Genomic DNA, 20,205 nt, shown 5'->3' on the forward strand with positions numbered 1-20,205 from the left:
TTAGGGTGAACTGTCCCTTTAAATAAAAGCCATCATACTGAAGTGTAGCCAAGACTAATAAATGATGCCCTGAGGTGTCATTATTCATAGCTTACCTAACTGATGTCAGAGTGTATCTCAGTCCAAAGAGGTATTTAACAGCATCTATCCATCTATTCTCTGTCAGCTCACACACCCCGCTGTCATTATATTGTTAATGAAGCCGCTCCAGCATTTGGCTCTTGATCACAAAACAGTTTATATGTGACATTGCAGTAAAAACTGTCTGGTTTATCTCCAGTTAAAGAGCTGAATTCAAACCTTGCTGTGCACTTTCCTCTCTGCTTTTCATACACCGTCAGTGAAGCAGCTCCAGTGTTGCACCTTGTGATGTTGATACAGATAAGAGTCTTGTTCCTCTGGTTTCTAGCTGTGGGAAAAAGACGTTCAGGTACGCAGATAATAAAACCGGCTACATCCAACCCAAACTGATTTAGCAATGTGTGAAGAAAAAGGGACATACAGAACGTGTAAACCAGTGCTCTCCTCACACAAATATTGAACTATAAACTGGAAAGTCTGAATACTAGCGTTGAGAGCAAACGTTGATTTGGGGAATTACAGGTCAAGAGACATCTAGGTTCATGCTGGGGTAAAGGGGTCTCTACTACCAGCGTTTTCTCAGAAACCTGTATTTTAACAGCAACTAAATATCAATGCGATGAAGCAGCTTTAACCTAGAGGCCTGGATGTCTTGTGATAAGCATATTCCAAAATCAATGCTTACAGAGAAAGTATGCTCAGTTAAAACTTTAAATATTTATTTAGAGATTACTAGAAAGATTGTGGACCTGCAATAAGCTAACCACTTTAAAATGGTATGCTAAAGCCATGAAATATTAATATTATATTATATGTCATAGTAAAGTTACTGGCTGCTGCTACAATCAGGGCAGGTCTCAACAGCTGCCTAGGGAACCATCATGTCCCGAGGGCCCAAACTGGGGACTTAAAATGACAATTTGTTTCCTTGTTTTTGGTCTGCAGGGAGGCAGGTCTCCTACTCTATGACCAGCTGGGAGCTAGGACTAAAGTGGAGGGGTTCTCCACTTTAACAGTGTGAGGGGAGTCACAGATGGACACTTCTACCTGCAGGGGCTGCTGCCAAACTGCCTCAATAAACTTTATGATCTCACTGAGTGCGAGCGACTGAATACCTTTATTGCAATGAACTTTTCTGTCTTCTCAGGTGTTGCCAGTGACTGGTGGGATGTGGAGAGCCAGGTGATGGCAGCTGACTTCATTCAGCAGTAGGCATTCCACATAGTTGCATGTGATTAAAAGACAATTAGGGTGTTTTTAAACTGATTTAAAGGGATGTTTCTACGACTCCTAATACCTCTGCTAATGCTACTACCGCTTTACTACTTTAGGTTGTAAAACACGCCCAGGCACCGTCCCTTGACCCCAAACTCAAGGCCTCTGATGAACTTTACTGACATCAGGAGGCACATTACTCATCTAATCTCTGGGTTTTGTCTTTCTGCACCTGGCCTGAACACATACACAAACACACCCAAATAGACACAAAAGCACCATCATTTTTAGGCAAAATCTTAAGAAAGGTCACTCGCCACAGCCTTTCTTTCTCAGGTGCAAACACAAACACACATATAACGTACATTTACAGCTTGTAGGAACGTGCATCCTGTGTGTTCTCAGCTTGGGGGCACGATGAGAAGTAAAGAACACCCTTATATCGTTTGACAGCTGTGAGCTATTGGAGTTAGTTCCCATAAACTTCCTCTTCCCTCTGTAGGTCCAACGGTAAAACACACACACACACACACACTTATCAGGCCATCTCTCTAATCTCTTCTTTTTCCAAACAGACTCTTTCCCAGGAAAGACCATTGGTTATTCCCCACTGGGAAAACACACAGCAGACATAAACACACACACAAACACATATGGGGTTGGAGGTGGGATAAGCTTGTCATTTTTAAATTATTACCTGTGACATTTAACATAATTTTCGATTTCTCTGACTGCACCTCACATCAAAGGATTGACACTTGGCAAAAAATACAGAAAACTATTCGCTGTTCTTTTTTTTTTTTTTTTTTTTTTGGGGTGAGTGACGGTAACTACAGGAGAGCAACTGCTGACAGAAAAGACAAGAGATGGAAAGATTAAGAGTATCAAAGCTTGCTGGATGTCAGGATAATTTATGCCATACCACACCAAAAGCAGAATCACACAGAACGGTTGGCAGTCATGTGCAAATCAACATATTAACGAGGTGTTACATATTTAACACCCACCGTGGATCACAAAGAGAGACAAATACAGCTGAGGCAGGTCTTTTCAGGATAAAGCCGGTGTCGTATGTCTTTATTATCAACAGCAAATCTCCTGAAGAGACTAAAACTGACAATGAATTTATCCTAATACAAGGATTCTTGTCCAAAAACTATTAAAAACATAAGAAAAACCTGTACTGTCCCACTGAGTGACATATTATTGCTTTCATCTCATCACACTGACAAAGAACTGTAAACATGTGGAAGCACGTGTCCGAGTACGGTCTGTCTGCCACACAGAAAGTGTCAGAGGTCAAACGCGCAGTCGTGGAGCCGTTTTCAGAATGAATTACACTTGACGTGTTGATTGTAATGAAGGAACATGTCAAACATGTTAAACCATACTGCTGGCTCTGTGTCTCTATGAAGAGCAACGCTTCCATTCATAAAATAACCTTGTATTTTTTTTTTTTTTTTTAAGGAACATTCACGCTGCTGTTTTTCAACAATGTTCTGCTTCATTCATTCTCTGACTAATGCAACCTGTATTTTGTTGTGCACTGGAGCAGTCAGAAGTTCTGTACCTTGCTCAAGGGCACATTAAAAGCTTTTAAATCAGAATCAGAAATACTTTATTGATCCCCGAGGGGGAAACTCTTTTGTTACAGCAAACAGGAAAACTAAAAGTTGGAAAAAGTAAGACGACGAGACAGAGCTACGGCAACAGGCAGCACGCAGGCTGGTGCACGATGTGCACGATAAACAATTCGGCGCTATTGCTCCCACATGGGGCAATTCAATCCTCAATTCAGGGAACAGTCAATGAAAACAAACAACAAAACTAGGACTACAGCCATGCTAGCATCTCTGCGAGGCTGTACGTAGGCATAGCAGTGCTTTGAGCCACATGCTAACATCAGCATGCTAACATGCTCACAATATTAACACACTGATGTTTAGCAGATATAATATTTACCATGGTCAGTAGCTTAGTTTAGCGTGTTAGCATGCTAACATTTGCTAACCAGCACACCTGTACAGCTGAGGCTGATGGGAATGTTGTGTAGGTATTTGGTCATTAATCAAAATATTGGACAGATTACATTTTAGAGCTAAATTCAGGGGGTTTACAGACGTTATTACAGTTCATCCTGAGGGGGACGTGATTGTCTGTACAAAATTTCATACAAATCCATCCAATAGTTCAAACAAATGTCAACCTGCTGGTGGCGCTAGAGAAGGGAAAAGTCAGGGGACGTCGTTACGATTCACCCTTTTGAGCCACGTCGCTAGCTTGGCTTAACAAACAAACAGGACATTAGCAGATTAACAATAGTCCATTTGTATATTTGAGTGAAGTTTAGATGTCAGCAGCAAAATTTATGAAACTGAAATTCAGTTTTCACCAGTATTTGACACACTGCTCGACATTTTTATTAAAAAAAAACACGCCCAAGTTTTCCCATCCAGTCTTATGTTCGAACAGGTGACTCTCTGTCCTCACTAACTGCAGAGACAGTACAGTTGTACTGTAATGAAAATTCACTCATTAAGTGTTAAAGCAGTGGACGATGGTGCGGATTCTCTCTTTCCTTTTCCATCCAGGGATTCGAACCAGCGACCCTGTCTCTAAGCTACTGCTCCTGAATGCTCTGAATATTATTTCAATGGCACTTCTGTAATATTAGCCTAAAAAGTTGCAACATCTAGAAGACCCATAACACAGCAAGTACAAGCTTTGGCCCTTTTAGTCACAGATGCACTGAAATACTGTTGTTTTTTTTTTAAACAATAAACTGAAATTCAATGACAGAAAAACAATTCAGAGCAGCACAGGAGATCTTTACACTTTTCCGGTGTGGATGAGAACATGCAGCAACATGCCGGGTCACACAATGAGAGGAAGGAGAGGCAGTGACAACGGAGAGAGGGAAAGAGAGAGAGAGAGAAAAAAGGGTGGCAAGCCAAAATAGAGGACAAAGTGAATGTGGTAAAAATGAGAATTAGACAACAGAATCCCTGAGAGAGGGGAGTTAGAGAGAAACCACGAGTTTAGTTACTTTCGTGTGCTTAAAGCTTCATGAGTGCTGGAAAAAACAAAATGTCAAAATGAGAAAGACATTTTTGAGAAGGGGGATATTTGCTCAGTAAGTGGTTGCAGTATCAAGAAGACAGTACAGGTTTGTATAGGTGAAGAGCCAGAGTTTATCTGGCTGAGTCATATCTTACTGATGATGAGCACAGCCTTTCCACACACACACACACAAAAAAAAATCCCTCCTTTGGTTAAATTCTGCTCCAATCTGACATGAGCAAAGATAAAGAGCAGCTGAGGATGGAATAAGTTTTACTTCCTGCTTGTGATTAGTTTGCTTGCCTTATTGGTTCCACCTGTGTCTCGTTGTCTCCCCTACCTGAGTGTATTAAGTCTGTGTGTTTCCTTTGTTGAGTGTCAGATCGTCGTCGTACCCTGCGTTCGTTACCCAGTGTCTCTGATTCCCTGCTCCCTGGACTCTTTTAGGAGTATTCTTTGTTTGGACTTTTTCCTGGACTTCTCAGCCGCCCTTAGGTGTATTGTGTTCCTCCATATTAAATAATAAAGTAATCTTTTGTTCATTTCACCTGTTTCCCCGTGTGTCTTGTCTGCTCGTGGGTCCGCCTCCTGAACTAAACGTAACAGAATGCCACTGAAAAAAAACATGCTTCATCTGGAAAGCTGATTTTAAAGGTGTAATTCTACTGCTTGAAAGGTTAACAAAAACAAATAGTCTTAAGCGTAAAAGGGCAAATATTACTGAGGCGCCAGGAAAACTACATTAAATGTGTTGTTCTAACTTTTGCTGTCGATGTGCGCTTACAAGAGACAAAACTTCAGATGACACAAGCGTCAGAGATACACGAGCCAGGGAGGCTCTTAAAAATGGGAGGGTGGTGTTAACCATAACTTTGCAATGGTGTGGGGGGGCTTGGGGACATGTTTCAGGAAGACGACATAATGCTGTGTTTGTTTATGGCCGGATGAGGAAATGAGGACACCATATGTTCAAGCTACCACGGACAAAAAAAAAACCCATGAACAACTCCAGTAGGTGAAGGGTTTGCATGTTTCGTTCCTTATGGAGAACCAGGATCTATTTAACCCTATTTGGAAAATACAATAAAAATCTAATTTTCATTTATCCTCCATAAGTCACAGACCCATTTTGCAAAGAAATATTTTTAAAAGCATGCAGTTTTGTACGAGCGTGGGCAGCCAGGTTTCATTTGACATCAGGCCCAGAACTTAAGAGAGCTTGAGAGAGTATGCCACACCTCCTGACGAGGAACTCCGAATTAAACAGATGATTTATCTTTCCGAGTAGGGAATCCTGAGTTCTGACATATATTTGTCAATAGCATACACGAGAACATTCTTGCAAATAAAGGCGCAGCTTTACAAGGGGGACAAACAGCAAAGGAGTGTTAAATGCAGAGGCATCGGTGAGGTTAAGCTCAGGGGAAGATGTGAGAGGAGTGAGTAAACACTGGTAAGTAGCCAGTAACAGATGTATTTTAGTTATTACAAACTGGAGTTCCAACATTAGCGCAGCTGTAGAGGAATTTTTTGTCCAGGTACAGTCTGTTAGTTGTTGATGATACGGTTGCAGATAGACCCCTGTTAGAGCGTGTTCAGACTGGGTCAGGGCTGATTCCATGGCTGATGGGAAGTTTAAAATACCACTATTTTTAATGGGGGCACAATTATCTGCCTGTTTTGGATCTATATAGTGTATATACGGCAGGATGTTTAACTAGATACAAGATTTCCACAGGGGAAGAACTGTCCGTGAAGTGAAATCCGGGCTTCCAGACACTGATAATGGTACACCACAGTCAAGAGGTATAAGTCTGATCTTGCTCATGATTATGATAAATTACATGTTTGAGAAAATACAAAGTGAGTTATGGCAGTCTGAAAAAGAGACAGAAACATCACTCACTCATATCATAAAACAATGAGCACTAAATAGAGTCTATCCACTGCTAAGATGTGCAGCCTCGGGACAGGGTAAGCCGCAGGTGGGTGGTAATGATGGTAACTCATATCTCCTCGCAGCAAAATGAATATAAATTATGTCATATCAAAGTTGTGCTGAGTGGATGTGTTCACACAACTATAATTTATGAATATATTTATATTTATAATTATACTTCCTGTCCACCTGCCCGAGCCCATTTTACCTCGCACAATGCAACCCTAAACCGCCCGATCTGGCAACACTGGGAGGAGAGAATGGAAATTTACAGCCAGTTGCCAGTTTATTAGGTACACTGAGCTAAAACTAAAGCAGTCTAATACAAACGGTCCTGCAACAAATCCTCCCGTCATGCAGGTTATAATGTTCGGTTTTTGTTGAAACTGTTTTAGATTCAACTGTATGATCATTTTGGAGGCTGCAGTTTGTGGTGTTAAACAATATAAAGCCCAATATCAGGTCTCATTTAGCAGCACTGTATGCAAGTCATTCACATCTGTAGTCTTAGTAAGTACCTTCCTAATTTGAAAAATCGTGGTGACGCAACATTTTGCCCCCGTACAGCCATTTGAGACATGCTTAGTAAATACACCCCCCCCCCCTTAATCTTGTTTCACCTGTACAGACTTTTTAGGCCAAAACGTCAACTTCCCAGACAAAATTCCATTTATTCATTTTCCAGACGCTTTTGTACGTAGCAACGCGCAAATGAGGGGCAATAAAAGCCACAACAGATCGAGGAGAAGCCTCCGAGAATAAGATAACTTGTGATCTAGTGGGCGGACTGCCATGAAATTTGCTGAGCATATTCCTCAGAGTCGGCCAGACAGACTGTTGGAACCATTTTACTGTCACAGACGTGTAGAAAATATCCCAAAGGGCCAATACCGCTCAGTTAGGTGCTGAGCTAATTACTGTATATTGTAAAAGCATAAAAGTGCTGAGGAATGACGAGGACTAGTAGACACACGTACAACTGAGACATTCAACCCTCTGAAATCTGCCTCAAGGTTTTTTCAGTGTGGTATTCATCGCTATCAAGGCTTTCATCGCCACTCATTTTATCTACCTTTCATCTCTTATTGCTGCTAATTAGCATGTTGTTTTATTCATTCACCTTTTTTTTTCTTAAACCAAGCAATGTATGCTCTTGGGTGGAAAAGGTCAACATGCTCTTTCATGTGTATCTCACTGTGTATGTATCTATCGGTCTATGTGTAAAGACATGTACTGTATGTATGCAATATTCTTTTAATTCAAAATCAATTCATCACCTCAGGACCGAACTGGATAAAAGAGGTCTGGGCGAGGTTTTCTCTTCATTTTACAGTGTTTGTTTTGGATCAAAATGCCAAACATTCCCCACAGGGCTCATTTAAGTTTCATCTTAATTACAGACGAGGAGAAAGTTCTCGATGAAAGATCAGACTTCACATCTCGCTTCTCAGAAAACACTTCCCCTGCTAACGCCAGAGAAAGGAGAAAGAAACCCATTGACAGGAGTGTTGCTTTATTCCCACATAAATCAAAGTGATTGTTTTGTTTATATACATGTTTATTGGCAGATTTGAGTATAAATGTCTGGCAGTAAATAAAATTTGTTTTTGTGTTTAGCTTCAGTCACTGGGGGGTCGTCAGTGCCACAAAATGACATAATACATACCACACACTGCCCTGCAGCTACAGCCTGACATGAACACACACACACACACACACACACACACACACACACACACACACACACACTCACACACACACACACACACACACACACACACTCAGCTGAAACACTCCATGCTGGCCTTGGCTCTCTCCATCTCGTGTAGGAAGTTATAAAACTGAGGGAGCGTCAACTCTGGAAGAGATGAGGGAAGAAAACAGGAAACAGTTAGTGGAGAAAGACTGAGATTAACTGAGTGCTACTGCCATTACACTACAAAGAAAATCTTTCACACTTTGGTATAAACAGCAATGTTTCAACCAATGGAAGATCCTGTTTCACGACAGCTTTCTTCATTTTCTGATCTAAAAGTGTCTGGTAGCTCTTTAAAGGGAATAATTCTCTAGAAGTAAAGAGCTTGAAATGTCTGCTTTGTTGGGCATTATTGGCATATTTGGTCTGGTTTATAAAGGGTCAGTCCACTCAAATAAAAATAAAACTTATGAAATGAATTATTAAACACTAGTTGTATTTAGCCATCCACATACTGCTGGTTTTATCTGCTAAAGATTTAAGATATAGATGAGTTTTCCATTTATAAACAATCGGGGAAGGGGTGGGGGTAGAAAACTCATTGTCACAAATGTCATGACAGCTAATATATGGACATTTTCAGTGTTTAGAAAATAAGCAACTTGTTGGAAACCAGAAAAAATACTTTTAAGAGGAGAATTTGAGTACGTGGCACTCATCACATTTCCAAAACTTTTTTTTAAACAGCGCGCCTCATGTTGACAGACATCTGGCAGCGCTAGCAAACTAACGTGGCGCATGGACTTCCAGTGAGAAACAGCAACTACTAGCAGTAATAATGCTAAAGGAGACCACACAAAGTTAGCTCTTGCAGGTTGTGAGAAATGAACTGCAGGTGCGTCCCAGACTACCAATGGGTAGCACTGCTTAAGAGCACAGGTAACGTTAACATATATTCTTGCTGTTTGCCTTCAAAACACAGAAGTCCCCTCAGTCTGGACATTAGTACCGTTAGGATGTATTAAATTCCAGCTGTTTACCATCAAAATATACCAGACACTAGATATATAGTATGCCAGATGCCTTATGTTGTTGGAAACACTCCTGCAGTGTATAAAGGCAAAAGCTAACTCATTAAAAACTGTGTTAACACAAGATTTAATATTTAGGATTATTTTTCAGCTGCAGGGGGTCATGAAAAGAGAGACTGCGTAAAAATGTGAAGCATTTTCCATCCAAAGCCATCAGCCATTAGCTCTATCAGCTGCCACCAAGTCGCACACTGAAATGCTAAACGTGCATCAAACAGATCACCAAAGCATTGATAATATCTATTCGTATGTAATGTAATTCTGCTATTGGTGCTCAAGCGTTTAAAAAAAAAAATAAATAAATAAATAAATCACATTTGTAAAGCTTTTCCAAAATGGGCAGCTGCTGTTGTAGTAGTAGCCGAATGTCAGAAGAATGTGAAAGTAAATTATAGGGTCCATCTCAGTGGGTCAAGCTGAGTCTACTGATCCCTGCTGATTATGCTGTAAATATACTGCTTGTGTTAAGCAACACAGCTAACTCCTAAGAGTAAACACCTCACTTGCAACACAGAATAAAAGAAGCACTACTGCACTTCTTTGTTCAAATGCTTCATTCATGCTGCTGCACTCATCTGGACGTGACAGCGTGAGATCCAGTTAGGCAGGAGGCTCCTGCCAAATAAAATAAATCACATGAACATAATTAAAATGGTTCCAGTGCTGTTCGTGTCAGTAACGGCAGAGAGTCACTCACCCATGTAGACGTTTTCAGTGGAATTCCCCTTCCTGACCACAAGTTTCAACTGCAAGAGGACAAAGTTTGTGTTCAACAAAACTGAACAAAAGGGTGTGTAAGTGTGCGTGTGAGGTCAGCTGAATGCAGGGTTTGCAGAGTTTTCCCACCTGCAGGAAGATGTTGCCCACTTTCTGTACTTCACTGGTGCCGACCGTCACTGTGGAGGTCAGAAAACACATCATGATACTTAGATTCATACAAAGGGACCAATGAAATCACAGACAAAAACGCATTATTGTTTTTTTTTTTCCTCTCAGGAGTTGGTGGTGACCAAACAGCTTATACTCATCAAACACAGCTCAAACGGGATGATAGTGTTGCTCTGTATCGGCTGAATGTGTAAATAGGCAGCTACTTGCTAAATAACATCTTTATGGGGTGATATTATGTCAGCACCGTGACTCTATCAGCCTGTTTTTGAGTTCATCTGCCATCTAGTGGACGCAATTTGACTTAATGCAGCTTTAAAACTCAATTTTACTGTATATAAAGGCTTCTTTTATAAGCCATTTTACCTGAGATTTACACTGCTTTTTGTTTTACTTAATTACTTAATCTCTTACTTAATTATCAGGGACTTTTGTTGCATTACAGTTACTAAGAGATGTTTTTCTGTACGTATTTGACTGTTCAAGCTAAGTAAACCACGAATGCCTCTTTCTGCTCGATTGTCACCTCTGCATTACTAATGACTGTTTCACAAAAAAGGACCTGGACTCTTTTTATGCACTAAACCCCCCTGAGGCAAATTTGTAATTTGTGATATTGGGCTATATAAATAAAATTTTACTCGACTTTATAGTCCATTTGAATACCAACCTGTGAGACCATATTGGCTCTCAGACTAGTCAAGTCTCCACAGATGCCTGACTGGATACAGCCAACTCATTGGCAACATGCAGAGACATAGTCTCTTTGTCTGGCTAAATATAATTTGCAAGTCAACAGTACAGTCAAGTAAACAACAGTGGCACTCCCTGCTCACCACCGTTACAATCAAAAGCAGTGTCTTTTAATATGAAGATCAGCTCAACGTGATGCTAATCATTCTCCTGCATTAGCATTTCGAATACCTGTGAGTTTAAAGTAGTCATTAGGTCGTATGAATAAACAATGAGGCCTGACAGAGACCCATCAGCCGTAGACATCTGAGGTGTTTAAATGAGACTAAAGCCAAAACAAACAAGTAGAGGACATAAGCTATGCTAATGGCTATGCTAGACTGGAGCCTCTGTGTTCATGAGTACGTACTGGAGAGTTTGAGAGGAGAGACAACTGCAGCTCTCACGGTGTGCTCAGAAATAGACTCAAAGTGAACCTATAATTTTGTCAAGAGCTAAATTTGACGTGATGTCTGGTTTTGCTTCGCCTTACCTCCAAACTTCCACTCCATGTCAACCAGCTGGTTGACCATCAGAGTCTGTCCGACAGCGAGCCTGGACAGCGCCGCATAGTGCTCCCCCCACTGCGAAACACAGTTACAAATGTCAGAAAGACTCCTGTGCTCATAAAATGACATCTGGTATAATAATAAGGAGGATATTTTCAGGGGATTTCCCCCCCGCCCCAGATTATCTATTGGATTAGAGACACATTTATGAATGTTAATAAATTAATTTATGAAGGAGGGTGCTGGTATCCAAATGGTAGTGAACAAGTAATACGTATAAGCATTTTCTGGTGTTGTACTGGTTGCATCTAAAATTAAAATATATATATATATATATAATATATATATATATATATATATATATATATATATATATATATATATATATATATATATATATATATATATATATAGAATCAGGAATTTATAGACAGTTACCTGCTGTGAAAAGTGAGCCGCCTTGTCTTCGTTTAGTCCTGAGGAATCAACAGATAAAGCAGGTTTGGTTTCATGGTTTAACAATAATGAGTAGAAACACAGTGGGAACTTCATAAGATATGACAGCTCGTCTTATCCAGCAGCTAGACCTAGCCCCTGTTTTCTGTGGTGAATGATTTGGATGTGTACCTAACGTCACCAGGTCTTCTTTGATCTGCTCGGCTGTCAGGTTTTTCTTCAGGGCTCCTGAGGAGAAAACAGGCGAATCACTGTAACTGAGATGGAAACCTTCCTGCGGCTGCAGCTTTTCTGTCACTTTATAACCGAACTTTCATGACTATCAACTTGAGTGTCGTGGGAAAATTCAAAACTAGTCCCTTTCATGTATGTATTGTCTTGAGAGGAGATAGGTGATACTATAGATAGTAGAGTTGCATGATTAATTGCTTTTGACTACTAAAAGAAAAGAAAAATCCACCTTTATAAACTATTAAAACGCTTTTGTGGATAATATATTATTATTTTATGTCAAGACTTCTACTGGTTATACTGGAGTTTGAGAGCAGAAAATGTTCCAGCAATTTAAAACATCAACTGTAAACATAAGATTTCGGCATTACGCCCCCTCAGAGACAAAGAGTGAGCTAGATTCCATAGTTTGCAGTAACTTAAAACTATCTCACAATGACAAAATGACTGAAGAGTAGACACAGGAGCAGAAATCAGACTCTGCAGCATTAAAAGAATAGTTCTTTACGAGAGTGAGATGAGAAGATCGATACCACTCTCATGTTTGTACGCTAAATATACAGCCACAGCCAGCAGGTGGTTAGCTTAGCTTAGCATAAAGACTGGAAGCAGGGGAAACAGCTAGCCTTGCTCTGTCCACATGTAACCAGCACCTCTAAAGCTTACATTACATGTTTTGTTTTTTTTTCAACCTTTGGATTGAGCCAGGCTAGCTGTTTCCACCTGTTTCCAGTGTTTATGCTAAGCTAAGCGGCTACATATTTAGCATACAGACATCAGAATCTGAATCAGAAATACTTTATTGATCCCCGAGGGGAAACTCTTCTGTTACAGCTGCTCACTGTCACGTCAGTGCACACAGGAACAGAAGCACTGAGCAAAAAATATAATACACTATAATACGATTATAGTGTATTATATTACACTATAATAAGATAAATTAAGTACAAAGCGGATTTAAGTATAAAATTAAAATAAGTGTGAAGTACAAAGTGGATTTACCGGTTGATAATAAGTATGTACGGTATAATAATACAATGTAATGATATAAGTAATAAGTAGTAGTGCATGTACTGTCAAGTTAAGTGCAGCTTATTAAGATGATTATGAGACGGTGGATTTTGCACAGCAGTAACAGAAGTATGAATAAATATCAATAAATTAAACTGAAACAGAGTATATTGCACCGGAGTATTAAACAGAGAATATTGCACAATTATTTCAAGTATTGCAGAGATGTTAATGATCCAATGTCCAGTTTAATGACTTAGGGTCATACAGACTGACACTTAGAGGGAGGAGTTGAAGAGTTTGATGGCCACAGGCAGGAATGACTTCCTGTGGCGCTCTGCGGTGCTTTTTTAAGGGGGGATGAGTCTTACGCTGAAATGAGAGTGGTATAGATCTTCTCATCTAATTTAAAGCCAAAAAAAGCAAATAAGCATATTTCCCAAAATGTTGAGCTATTCCTTTAAGAACGATGTGTTTGAGGACAGGGCAGAAATATCAATTTATACACCGCCTTCACTCTTTTCACCTACAATACTGAATCGGAGATATTCAGGTGGGCTCCCTGGTGGTTAACAAAATGTATTCTGTAGGAAATCACTAACTGAAGTAGATAACAGAGGGACAATCTAACATCCTGGGGAATAACTGGTTTAATTATGTTTGTCTTAGTCTTAAGGAATGAACTGTTCAGCAGATGGATGTGTGTGTTTCCCACCCTGCGGCACCAGGAGGACGCTCTTCATCAGGTTCCTCAGAGGACTGGCACTCATCCCGTGTTCCCCTGCAAACTCACCGAGCTGCTGCATGAACCTCTCCGTCTACACACACACACACACACACACGCACACGCACACGCACACGCACACACGCATTCATTTGCACACACACACAATAGGACAGGCAATGTTTTACCTCGGTTCAGTTATCAAGGCTAATCACTCCAGAGTCCAAAGTCCCATTAACATCAAAACCGTGTGTGTGTGTGTGTGTGTGTGTGTGTGTGTGTGTGTGTGTGTGTGTGTGTACATGCTCACCTCTTTAGGCTCCAGCAAGAACTGGAACAGAATTTCAATCAGACGAAGGAATTGCTGCACAAAATGAAGAAATAAAAGTCTTGGTTAATGTCTGAAGAAATGTTCGGTTTGTTGGAGTGAAAAAAAAAAAATACACACTTTGATCAGCTCTTTATATCAAGATCAACAACTCATAGCACCTTTGTCCATTACAGTGTGTGTATATATATCTCAACATTTTATAGAAACTGTTAACTCGTTCCAAATCATCACAGACATGCAGTCTAGAAGTCCTTCAGCAAGCTTCTTTCCTGGATCAATAAAGGTTAAATATCAGAATTAATCACTGGGAGGGTTTGTTTGGGGTGAGACAGCTGAGGTCCTATTTTCTATTTCTGACTATGTCTGCAGTTTGATGTAATACGCCTTCACAAACTGCGTGACTTCAGCCTATGCGTTTCTATTTCTTTCCACAACAGTACTGAGAAACACAAAGAAGTGTTGTCTAACGCACACCTGGTAAGAAAATGACATCAGGCAAAAGAAAAAGTCCCAGCATCCTCCTGCATCTGTAATAAATGGAGCTCCTGAATTTCTAATAAACTTAAAATTAATTAAAATTAAAATTTCAAGATTATAACACTGACATGAGAAGCATTAAAATGCATTACGATGTTGACAAATGTTGAATGCGCTTATTTTAAGTTGCGTTGGACAAAATGAGCTGTTTTAAGGATCAACGAAATATACCGAACATTTTCTAATAACAGCTTCAGATGTACGTTGATATATCGGACAGTATTTGCTTATTGCAGATATCTCGTGCACGACGTCGGCCGATGAGTAACAAACAAACAGACTGCAGAACAAAAGTAGTTTTGAGGTCATTTAGAGTGTCACCTTTACATCGCTTGTCCAACGCTGACAAGAGGATTTTTTACACTGAAAAACGTCCTGCTCACTATGTGTCTGTCACAATTCTTTAAAAGAAGAAGATCTAAGGGATCTGTATCAAGATAGATGTTGAAAACAAAAACATAATTACTAATCGACCAACGTATTAGTATCAGTATCGGCCTCAAAATCCAGTAAGGGTCAGGCTATGTAATGGTTCTGGTCAATTATGATGGGCTTTTGGAATTTAGTGACCAAAAAATTAAACTATTTAATGGCTGAGCCCAAGAGTTTAACTTTTTTTACAATTAAAGTGTACTGTAAATTAACCTCACTATATATATATATATATATATATATATATATATATATATATATATATATATATATATATATTTTTTTTTTAATTTTTTTATTCAGGTACAGGTTACCTCTGCTTCTGTGACTCCACAGTGTTCATTTAAGTTTATTTATAGTACGCTTCAGTAGAAATATGGACTGTAATGTTTTGTTTAATGATCCAGTGGAGACTGCTGTCACGTGATCCACAGTCAGCTGGTGTGTTTACACTGACTTTACACCGGATAACGAGCTAAATCCCGCAAATTCATAACCACGCGCACGCTTTTATTCAACTTTAAAGCTTCAGAAACCGTGACAGCTATTTCCCAAATGCGCTCCGAGCAGATTTAAACCTGGCTGTGCTCAGAAATATCGCTAAATTAGCTAAACGTATGCTCTTTCGTTTAGCCTTCTGAATAACAATAATAACACGTCCTGTAAACCCTGCTGTATTTACCTGCTCGTTGAATTTGTTCAGGTTCTGAAAGTCGGTGCTGACAGAATCCGATAAAACGTCTTTAGTGAAGTGAAGCTGCATCTTTTCTTATCAGCGCTGTTTCTGTGAAAAACCGTCAGAGCTGCTCTCATGGATGCTCTGTTGGGGAGCCCACTTCCGGGTTCTTCAACGCGCATGCGTGCCCCAATGGCCGGCTATAAGGAAGTTGAGAGAAATTAAGGCAGAAATAAAGATATTTGATCATTAAAAAACGGCAAATAATCAATTAAAATTGTCAGTATGAGAATATTACATATTGTTTATTTCAGTATATAAGTTCATGTGACACAAAGTGTTTCACAAAATGATCAAAAGAACAACATTTACAGAATAAAAGTACTACTATAAAACAATAATACAATTATTATATAATTATAAAATAATATTGATATTATAATCAGAGGTGGAAAGCAAGGAAGTCTCATTCGTGTACTGCACTTAAGTACAATTATGAGGTACTTGTACTCTACTTGAGTATTTCCATTTTCTTTCTACTTCTACTTCACCACATCTCAGAGTGAAAATGCATCTTTTACTCCGTTAAATGTATCTGACAGCTGAAGTGACGGGTTACTTTGCAGATAAGGGTTTTACATACAAAACATATGACGGACTCACGAGATGCGACACACGTTGTAAATTACACTTCCTGCAGGTAGATTTCCACAAAGTGCTGCTTATTATTTATCACTGCATCAGTAACTGTAAGCCAATAATATGCCTGTAATAACACAACACACACGACGAGTTTTAAGTTAACTTTGATGATAATACTTGTGTACTTTTGCTTCAGTAAAGGATCTAAGTACTAACTTATTAAAGTTGTTCTGAATCTCTGCATAACAGGCAGCCTACTTTTACTTTTAAGTACGTGCTGCTTTTGTTTAAGTACGCTTTTGAATGTAGGACTATTACACATAACACAGTAATATTACATAGTACTTCAGAATATCATATTATTGAGTTATTATCACTCATACATTACCTGTAAGCAGTGGTGGAAGGTAACGAAATACTCAACTTTTGTCCTGAAATAAAATTTCGAGGTACATGTACTTAAGTATTTCCATTTTCTGATACTTTATGCTTCTACTGTACTACATTTCAGAGGGGAATATTGTACTTTTTACTCAACTACATCTATTTCATAACTGTAGTTACTAGTTACTTTGTAGATTTGAAAAATATAATCAGCAAACAAAGTGATGGATTATTATAATGTTATTAATAAGACATTATTGATCCTCGAGGGGTAAATTCACAAGCCGCCCAGCAGTGTGTAAAGTCGTTAGCTCCACTTTCACCAGCTGCAACGTTAAAGTGACGGACACATTAATGCATCAATAATTATAATCCAATAATATAATATATATGATTCTGAAATGGGCCATTCTGCATAATGAGTACTTTTACTTTTGGGAGGCTACTTTAAGTAGTCTATATTTTGAATACTTTTGTACTTTTACTTCACTTAATTCAGGACTTAGCAGAGTAGTGCTGCTTTTACTTAAGTAAAAGATATGAGTACTTCTTCCACCTCTGCTTGTCACAGTGGAGCTAATAAACTACTTTATATACTTTTGGGTTGGTATTAAGTACATTTCCTCAGTTACTGTACTTAAGTACAATTTAGAGGAAGTTGTACTTGAGTATTTTCATTTTCTGCTTCTTTAAACAGGCAAATATTGTACTTCACTTCATTTATTTGATCGCTGAATACTTGTTACTTTGCAGACTTTACATACAAAACGTGTGATCAGCTTATAAAACATGCTGAACTGGTACAGTTTTTAAAAAAAAACAACCTGCGTACAAAAAATGTGTCACAAAACTGCAGAAGCACATTTTGCTTACATAATCTGGTATTTCATACTTAAGTAAAGGAGTACTTCTCTCACCACCGGTTTAATCTTTAACAATGCATCATCATCTATATGATTATTAAATGATTTGATTGTGAAATCTTGATCTGAAAAGTAACTATAGGTATCAGATAAATGTAGTTACGTAAAAAGTACAATACTTGCCTCTTAAATGTAGTGGAGTGGATGTATAAAGTGCCTTAAAATTGTACTTAAGTACAAATAATAATATATAATATTATATAATATTATATATATAATATAATATTAATAGGCTACTTTCCACCACTGACTCTACTTTTTTATGCCTTTACTTTGACAGACAATCAGCATGTATTTTCTGTCATATATATATAAGTAGTTGAGTACAGAGAGCTGTAAACATGTCGGCTACTTGTGGTTTCTGTTCAGCTGCGTTTCGCCTCCCCGGGGCAAAAAGGGAAAGTCTTTCTAGGTGTTTCTCCCTTCTCTCTTTTTTCTAATGAAATATGATGAAGCCAGGTTTACTGAAACTACAAAGAGAGAGGGGGAGGAGGAGGAGGAGGAGGAGGGAGGTGTTAAAAAAAGTAGTTCCTGCTCACATTTTTTAGACAGAAAATGGGAGTTCACATTCTCACCTAGGAAAGCCCTGATCGCTCTGAGCGACCAATCTGCTCCCATGTGTGTCTGCAGGTCGACCCACAGCGAAGTGCACTCAGTCAGGGAGAGAGAGAGAGAGAGAGAGAGAGAGAGAGAGAGAGAGAGAGAGAGACATTGAGTCACACAAGGAGAGAGAGAGAGAGAGAGAGAGAGACATTGAGTCACACAAGGAGAGAGAGAGAGAGAGAGAGAGAGACATTGAGTCACACAAGGAGAGAGAGAGATAGAGAGACATTGAGTCACACAAGGAGAGAGAGAGAGAGAGAGAGAGAGAGAGAGAGAGATTGAGTCACACAAGGAGAGAGAGAGAGAGAGAGAGAGAGAGAGAGAGACATTGAGTCACACAAGGAGAGAGAGAGAGAGAGAGAGAGAGAGAGAGACATTGAGTCACACAAGGAGAGAGAGAGAGAGAGAGAGAGAGAGAGAGAGATCTGCAGCAGCATGCTCCGACAGAGTGAACAACTCATGCGAGAGGACTAGACCGAGTCCGGATTCGAGCTTATGTTCAAGGCTGATTTTCAACTCTTTTAAAAAAAAAAAAAAAAAACATTTTCCACAAGTTTGACTCTGCGGACAGCAACGCGGCTCCCGTCCTCGTTTCCCCGCCGTGGATGAGCGCAAGACGCGTGGATGGTTATGTAAGTTTGTCACCGCGGAGGGCGGCTGTGCGGGATTTACTGCAGACATTTACCGAGCGGAATAATTAAAGCTTCGCATAGAAAAAAAAAAAAAACTATTTGCGCACATTATATTTCTTTAAAAAAAAAAGTCACATTTGATGTGTTTTCCTGACGCTGTGCGCGGGGCCAGCCTCGCTGTTCGGGGTGTGTTTCGCCTTCATTTCATCGTGCACTTGTAACGTTTGTAGCTCGGTAGACTTTTTTTTTTTTTGCACATGTGCACGGCGAAACCGAGCTGCACGTAGAAGTGGAGCCTGATGAAGTTATTCTGCAACAGGTAGTTCAACCAAACACCTCAGTGATCATCATAATTGGCACGCGGGCGTTCATAGCTGTGAGATTATATGGATTTTAATATCTGATAGTGTTCTTATAATATTCCTAGACTTGAACGCGTCTGCAGCGCACAGTTTATCGCATGCACCGTTTGAGTAACAGTGCATCTCTCCTGCTAAATGCAGAGTTTGAGGTGGCAGTTTTTTACTTTATAGGACTCGTATCTCTTGTTATCAGAGTCAGTGTTTCTGCAAGGACTCAAACCGTTGCTCCTGGTGCTGAGCGGTGAGTTTTAACGGGCTCCGGGCTCTAAGCGCACGGTATAGTGCTGTTATTACGACTTGAAAGTGTGCGTGCGCTGCTGAAAAGTGACTTGACAGTGATTTTTTTAAAAAGCCCTTGCGTGGTTCCTGCAGGGTGGACCGTGGAGTGATGTTAGATCTGGTTAACTGCATGAGTTCTTGGGATTGCACGACAGGATTTTTCTTTTTTTGTTTTTTTTTTTTTGCGGCGGTGGTTTCCTGGTTTTGAACGCGCTCCGGTGTTTGAACTTGCACTGCACACGCGGGGGGTTTACCGGCTGAACTTTCTCCTAGGATTACCGCTCTCCTGTCACCTGGCGAATCATCGGTCGAGCTGTCGTCGGTAGACAGGCTCGAACAAACACAACGAATAAAAAGTCTTCTCATTCAGAAAGCGCAGAAAGAAGCCAGAAAGTTGAAGGGGAGGAGTCATTGGGGAAGTCAGTGATACAGTTGAGTTAATTCTGGGGGAATATTGACTAGGGCTGCGACTAACCATTATTTGCATTGTCGATTAATCTGTCAATTATTTTCTCGATTAATCGATTAGTTGACGCGGTCAGTAAAATGTCCGAAAATGGTGAAAAAATGTCGATCAGTGTTTCCAAACCGGAAGATATTCACAGCTAAGAAGCTGGAATCAGAGAATTTTGACTATTTTTCCTTTAAAAATGACTCAAACCGAACTAATCGATCATCAAAATAGTTGGCAATTAACTTAATAGTTGATATAATCGATTAATCTCTAATATTGTTACCAGGTAGTTGGGTAATTTTACCTGCCAGCAGGGG

General features: G+C 39.6%; 2 protein-coding genes across 8 annotated transcripts in view; one reads left to right on the forward strand and one right to left on the reverse strand.

The window, feature by feature from the left end:
• Positions 1–7,791: 7,791 nt before the first annotated feature.
• On the reverse strand, positions 7,792–15,792 carry commd7 (COMM domain containing 7). Of its 2 annotated transcripts, XR_006379406.1 has the most exons (10): positions 15,616–15,792; positions 13,944–13,997; positions 13,625–13,727; positions 11,839–11,895; positions 11,650–11,687; positions 11,196–11,286; positions 9,929–9,978; positions 9,780–9,828; positions 9,586–9,697; positions 7,792–8,153 (listed from the first exon to the last, which is right to left on the reverse strand). XR_006379406.1 is itself a non-coding variant. In XM_044210197.1 (9 exons), exons 1-9 carry the CDS (start codon positions 15,694–15,696, stop codon positions 8,077–8,079), a joined length of 600 nt encoding a protein of 199 aa, XP_044066132.1. In that variant the 5' UTR covers positions 15,697–15,791; the 3' UTR covers positions 7,792–8,076. The 2 variants fall into 2 exon arrangements, 1 of the variants encoding a protein (XP_044066132.1); XM_044210197.1 differs by lacking the exon at positions 9,586–9,697 and having other exon boundaries at positions 15,616–15,791.
• A 2,769-nt stretch (positions 15,793–18,561) lies between these two features.
• Positions 18,562–20,205, forward strand: part of dnmt3bb.1 (DNA (cytosine-5-)-methyltransferase 3 beta, duplicate b.1) — a 48,992-nt gene continuing 47,348 nt past the window's right edge. The window contains exon 1 of one of the 6 annotated variants that reach the window (XM_044210180.1): positions 18,562–19,112. In XM_044210180.1, coding sequence (XP_044066115.1) covers positions 19,093–19,112 — 20 coding nt within the window. In that variant the 5' untranslated portion in view covers positions 18,562–19,092. The remainder of the gene's footprint in view (positions 19,113–20,205) is intronic. The other 5 variants (XM_044210179.1, XM_044210183.1, XM_044210181.1 and 2 more) reach the window with 5 other exon arrangements.

Source organism: Siniperca chuatsi, linkage group LG10 (assembly GCF_020085105.1).
Source record: "Siniperca chuatsi isolate FFG_IHB_CAS linkage group LG10, ASM2008510v1, whole genome shotgun sequence".
Lineage (NCBI taxonomy): Eukaryota > Metazoa > Chordata > Actinopteri > Centrarchiformes > Sinipercidae > Siniperca > Siniperca chuatsi.

What these genes read in the sequence shown, in the direction of transcription:
- commd7 (XM_044210197.1), bottom strand. Translation starts at nt 15,696, where the DNA reads ATGCAGCTTCACTTCACTAAAGACGTTTTATCGGATTCTGTCAGCACC. An exon ending in AGAAGACCTGGTGACGTTAG is followed by an intron (nt 11,688 to 11,838) that starts GTACACATCCAA and finishes TTGATTCCTCAG; the next exon opens with GACTAAACGAAGACAAGGCG. An exon ending in CATGGAGTGGAAGTTTGGAG is followed by an intron (nt 9,979 to 11,195) that starts GTAAGGCGAAGC and finishes TGACCTCCACAG; the next exon opens with TGACGGTCGGCACCAGTGAA.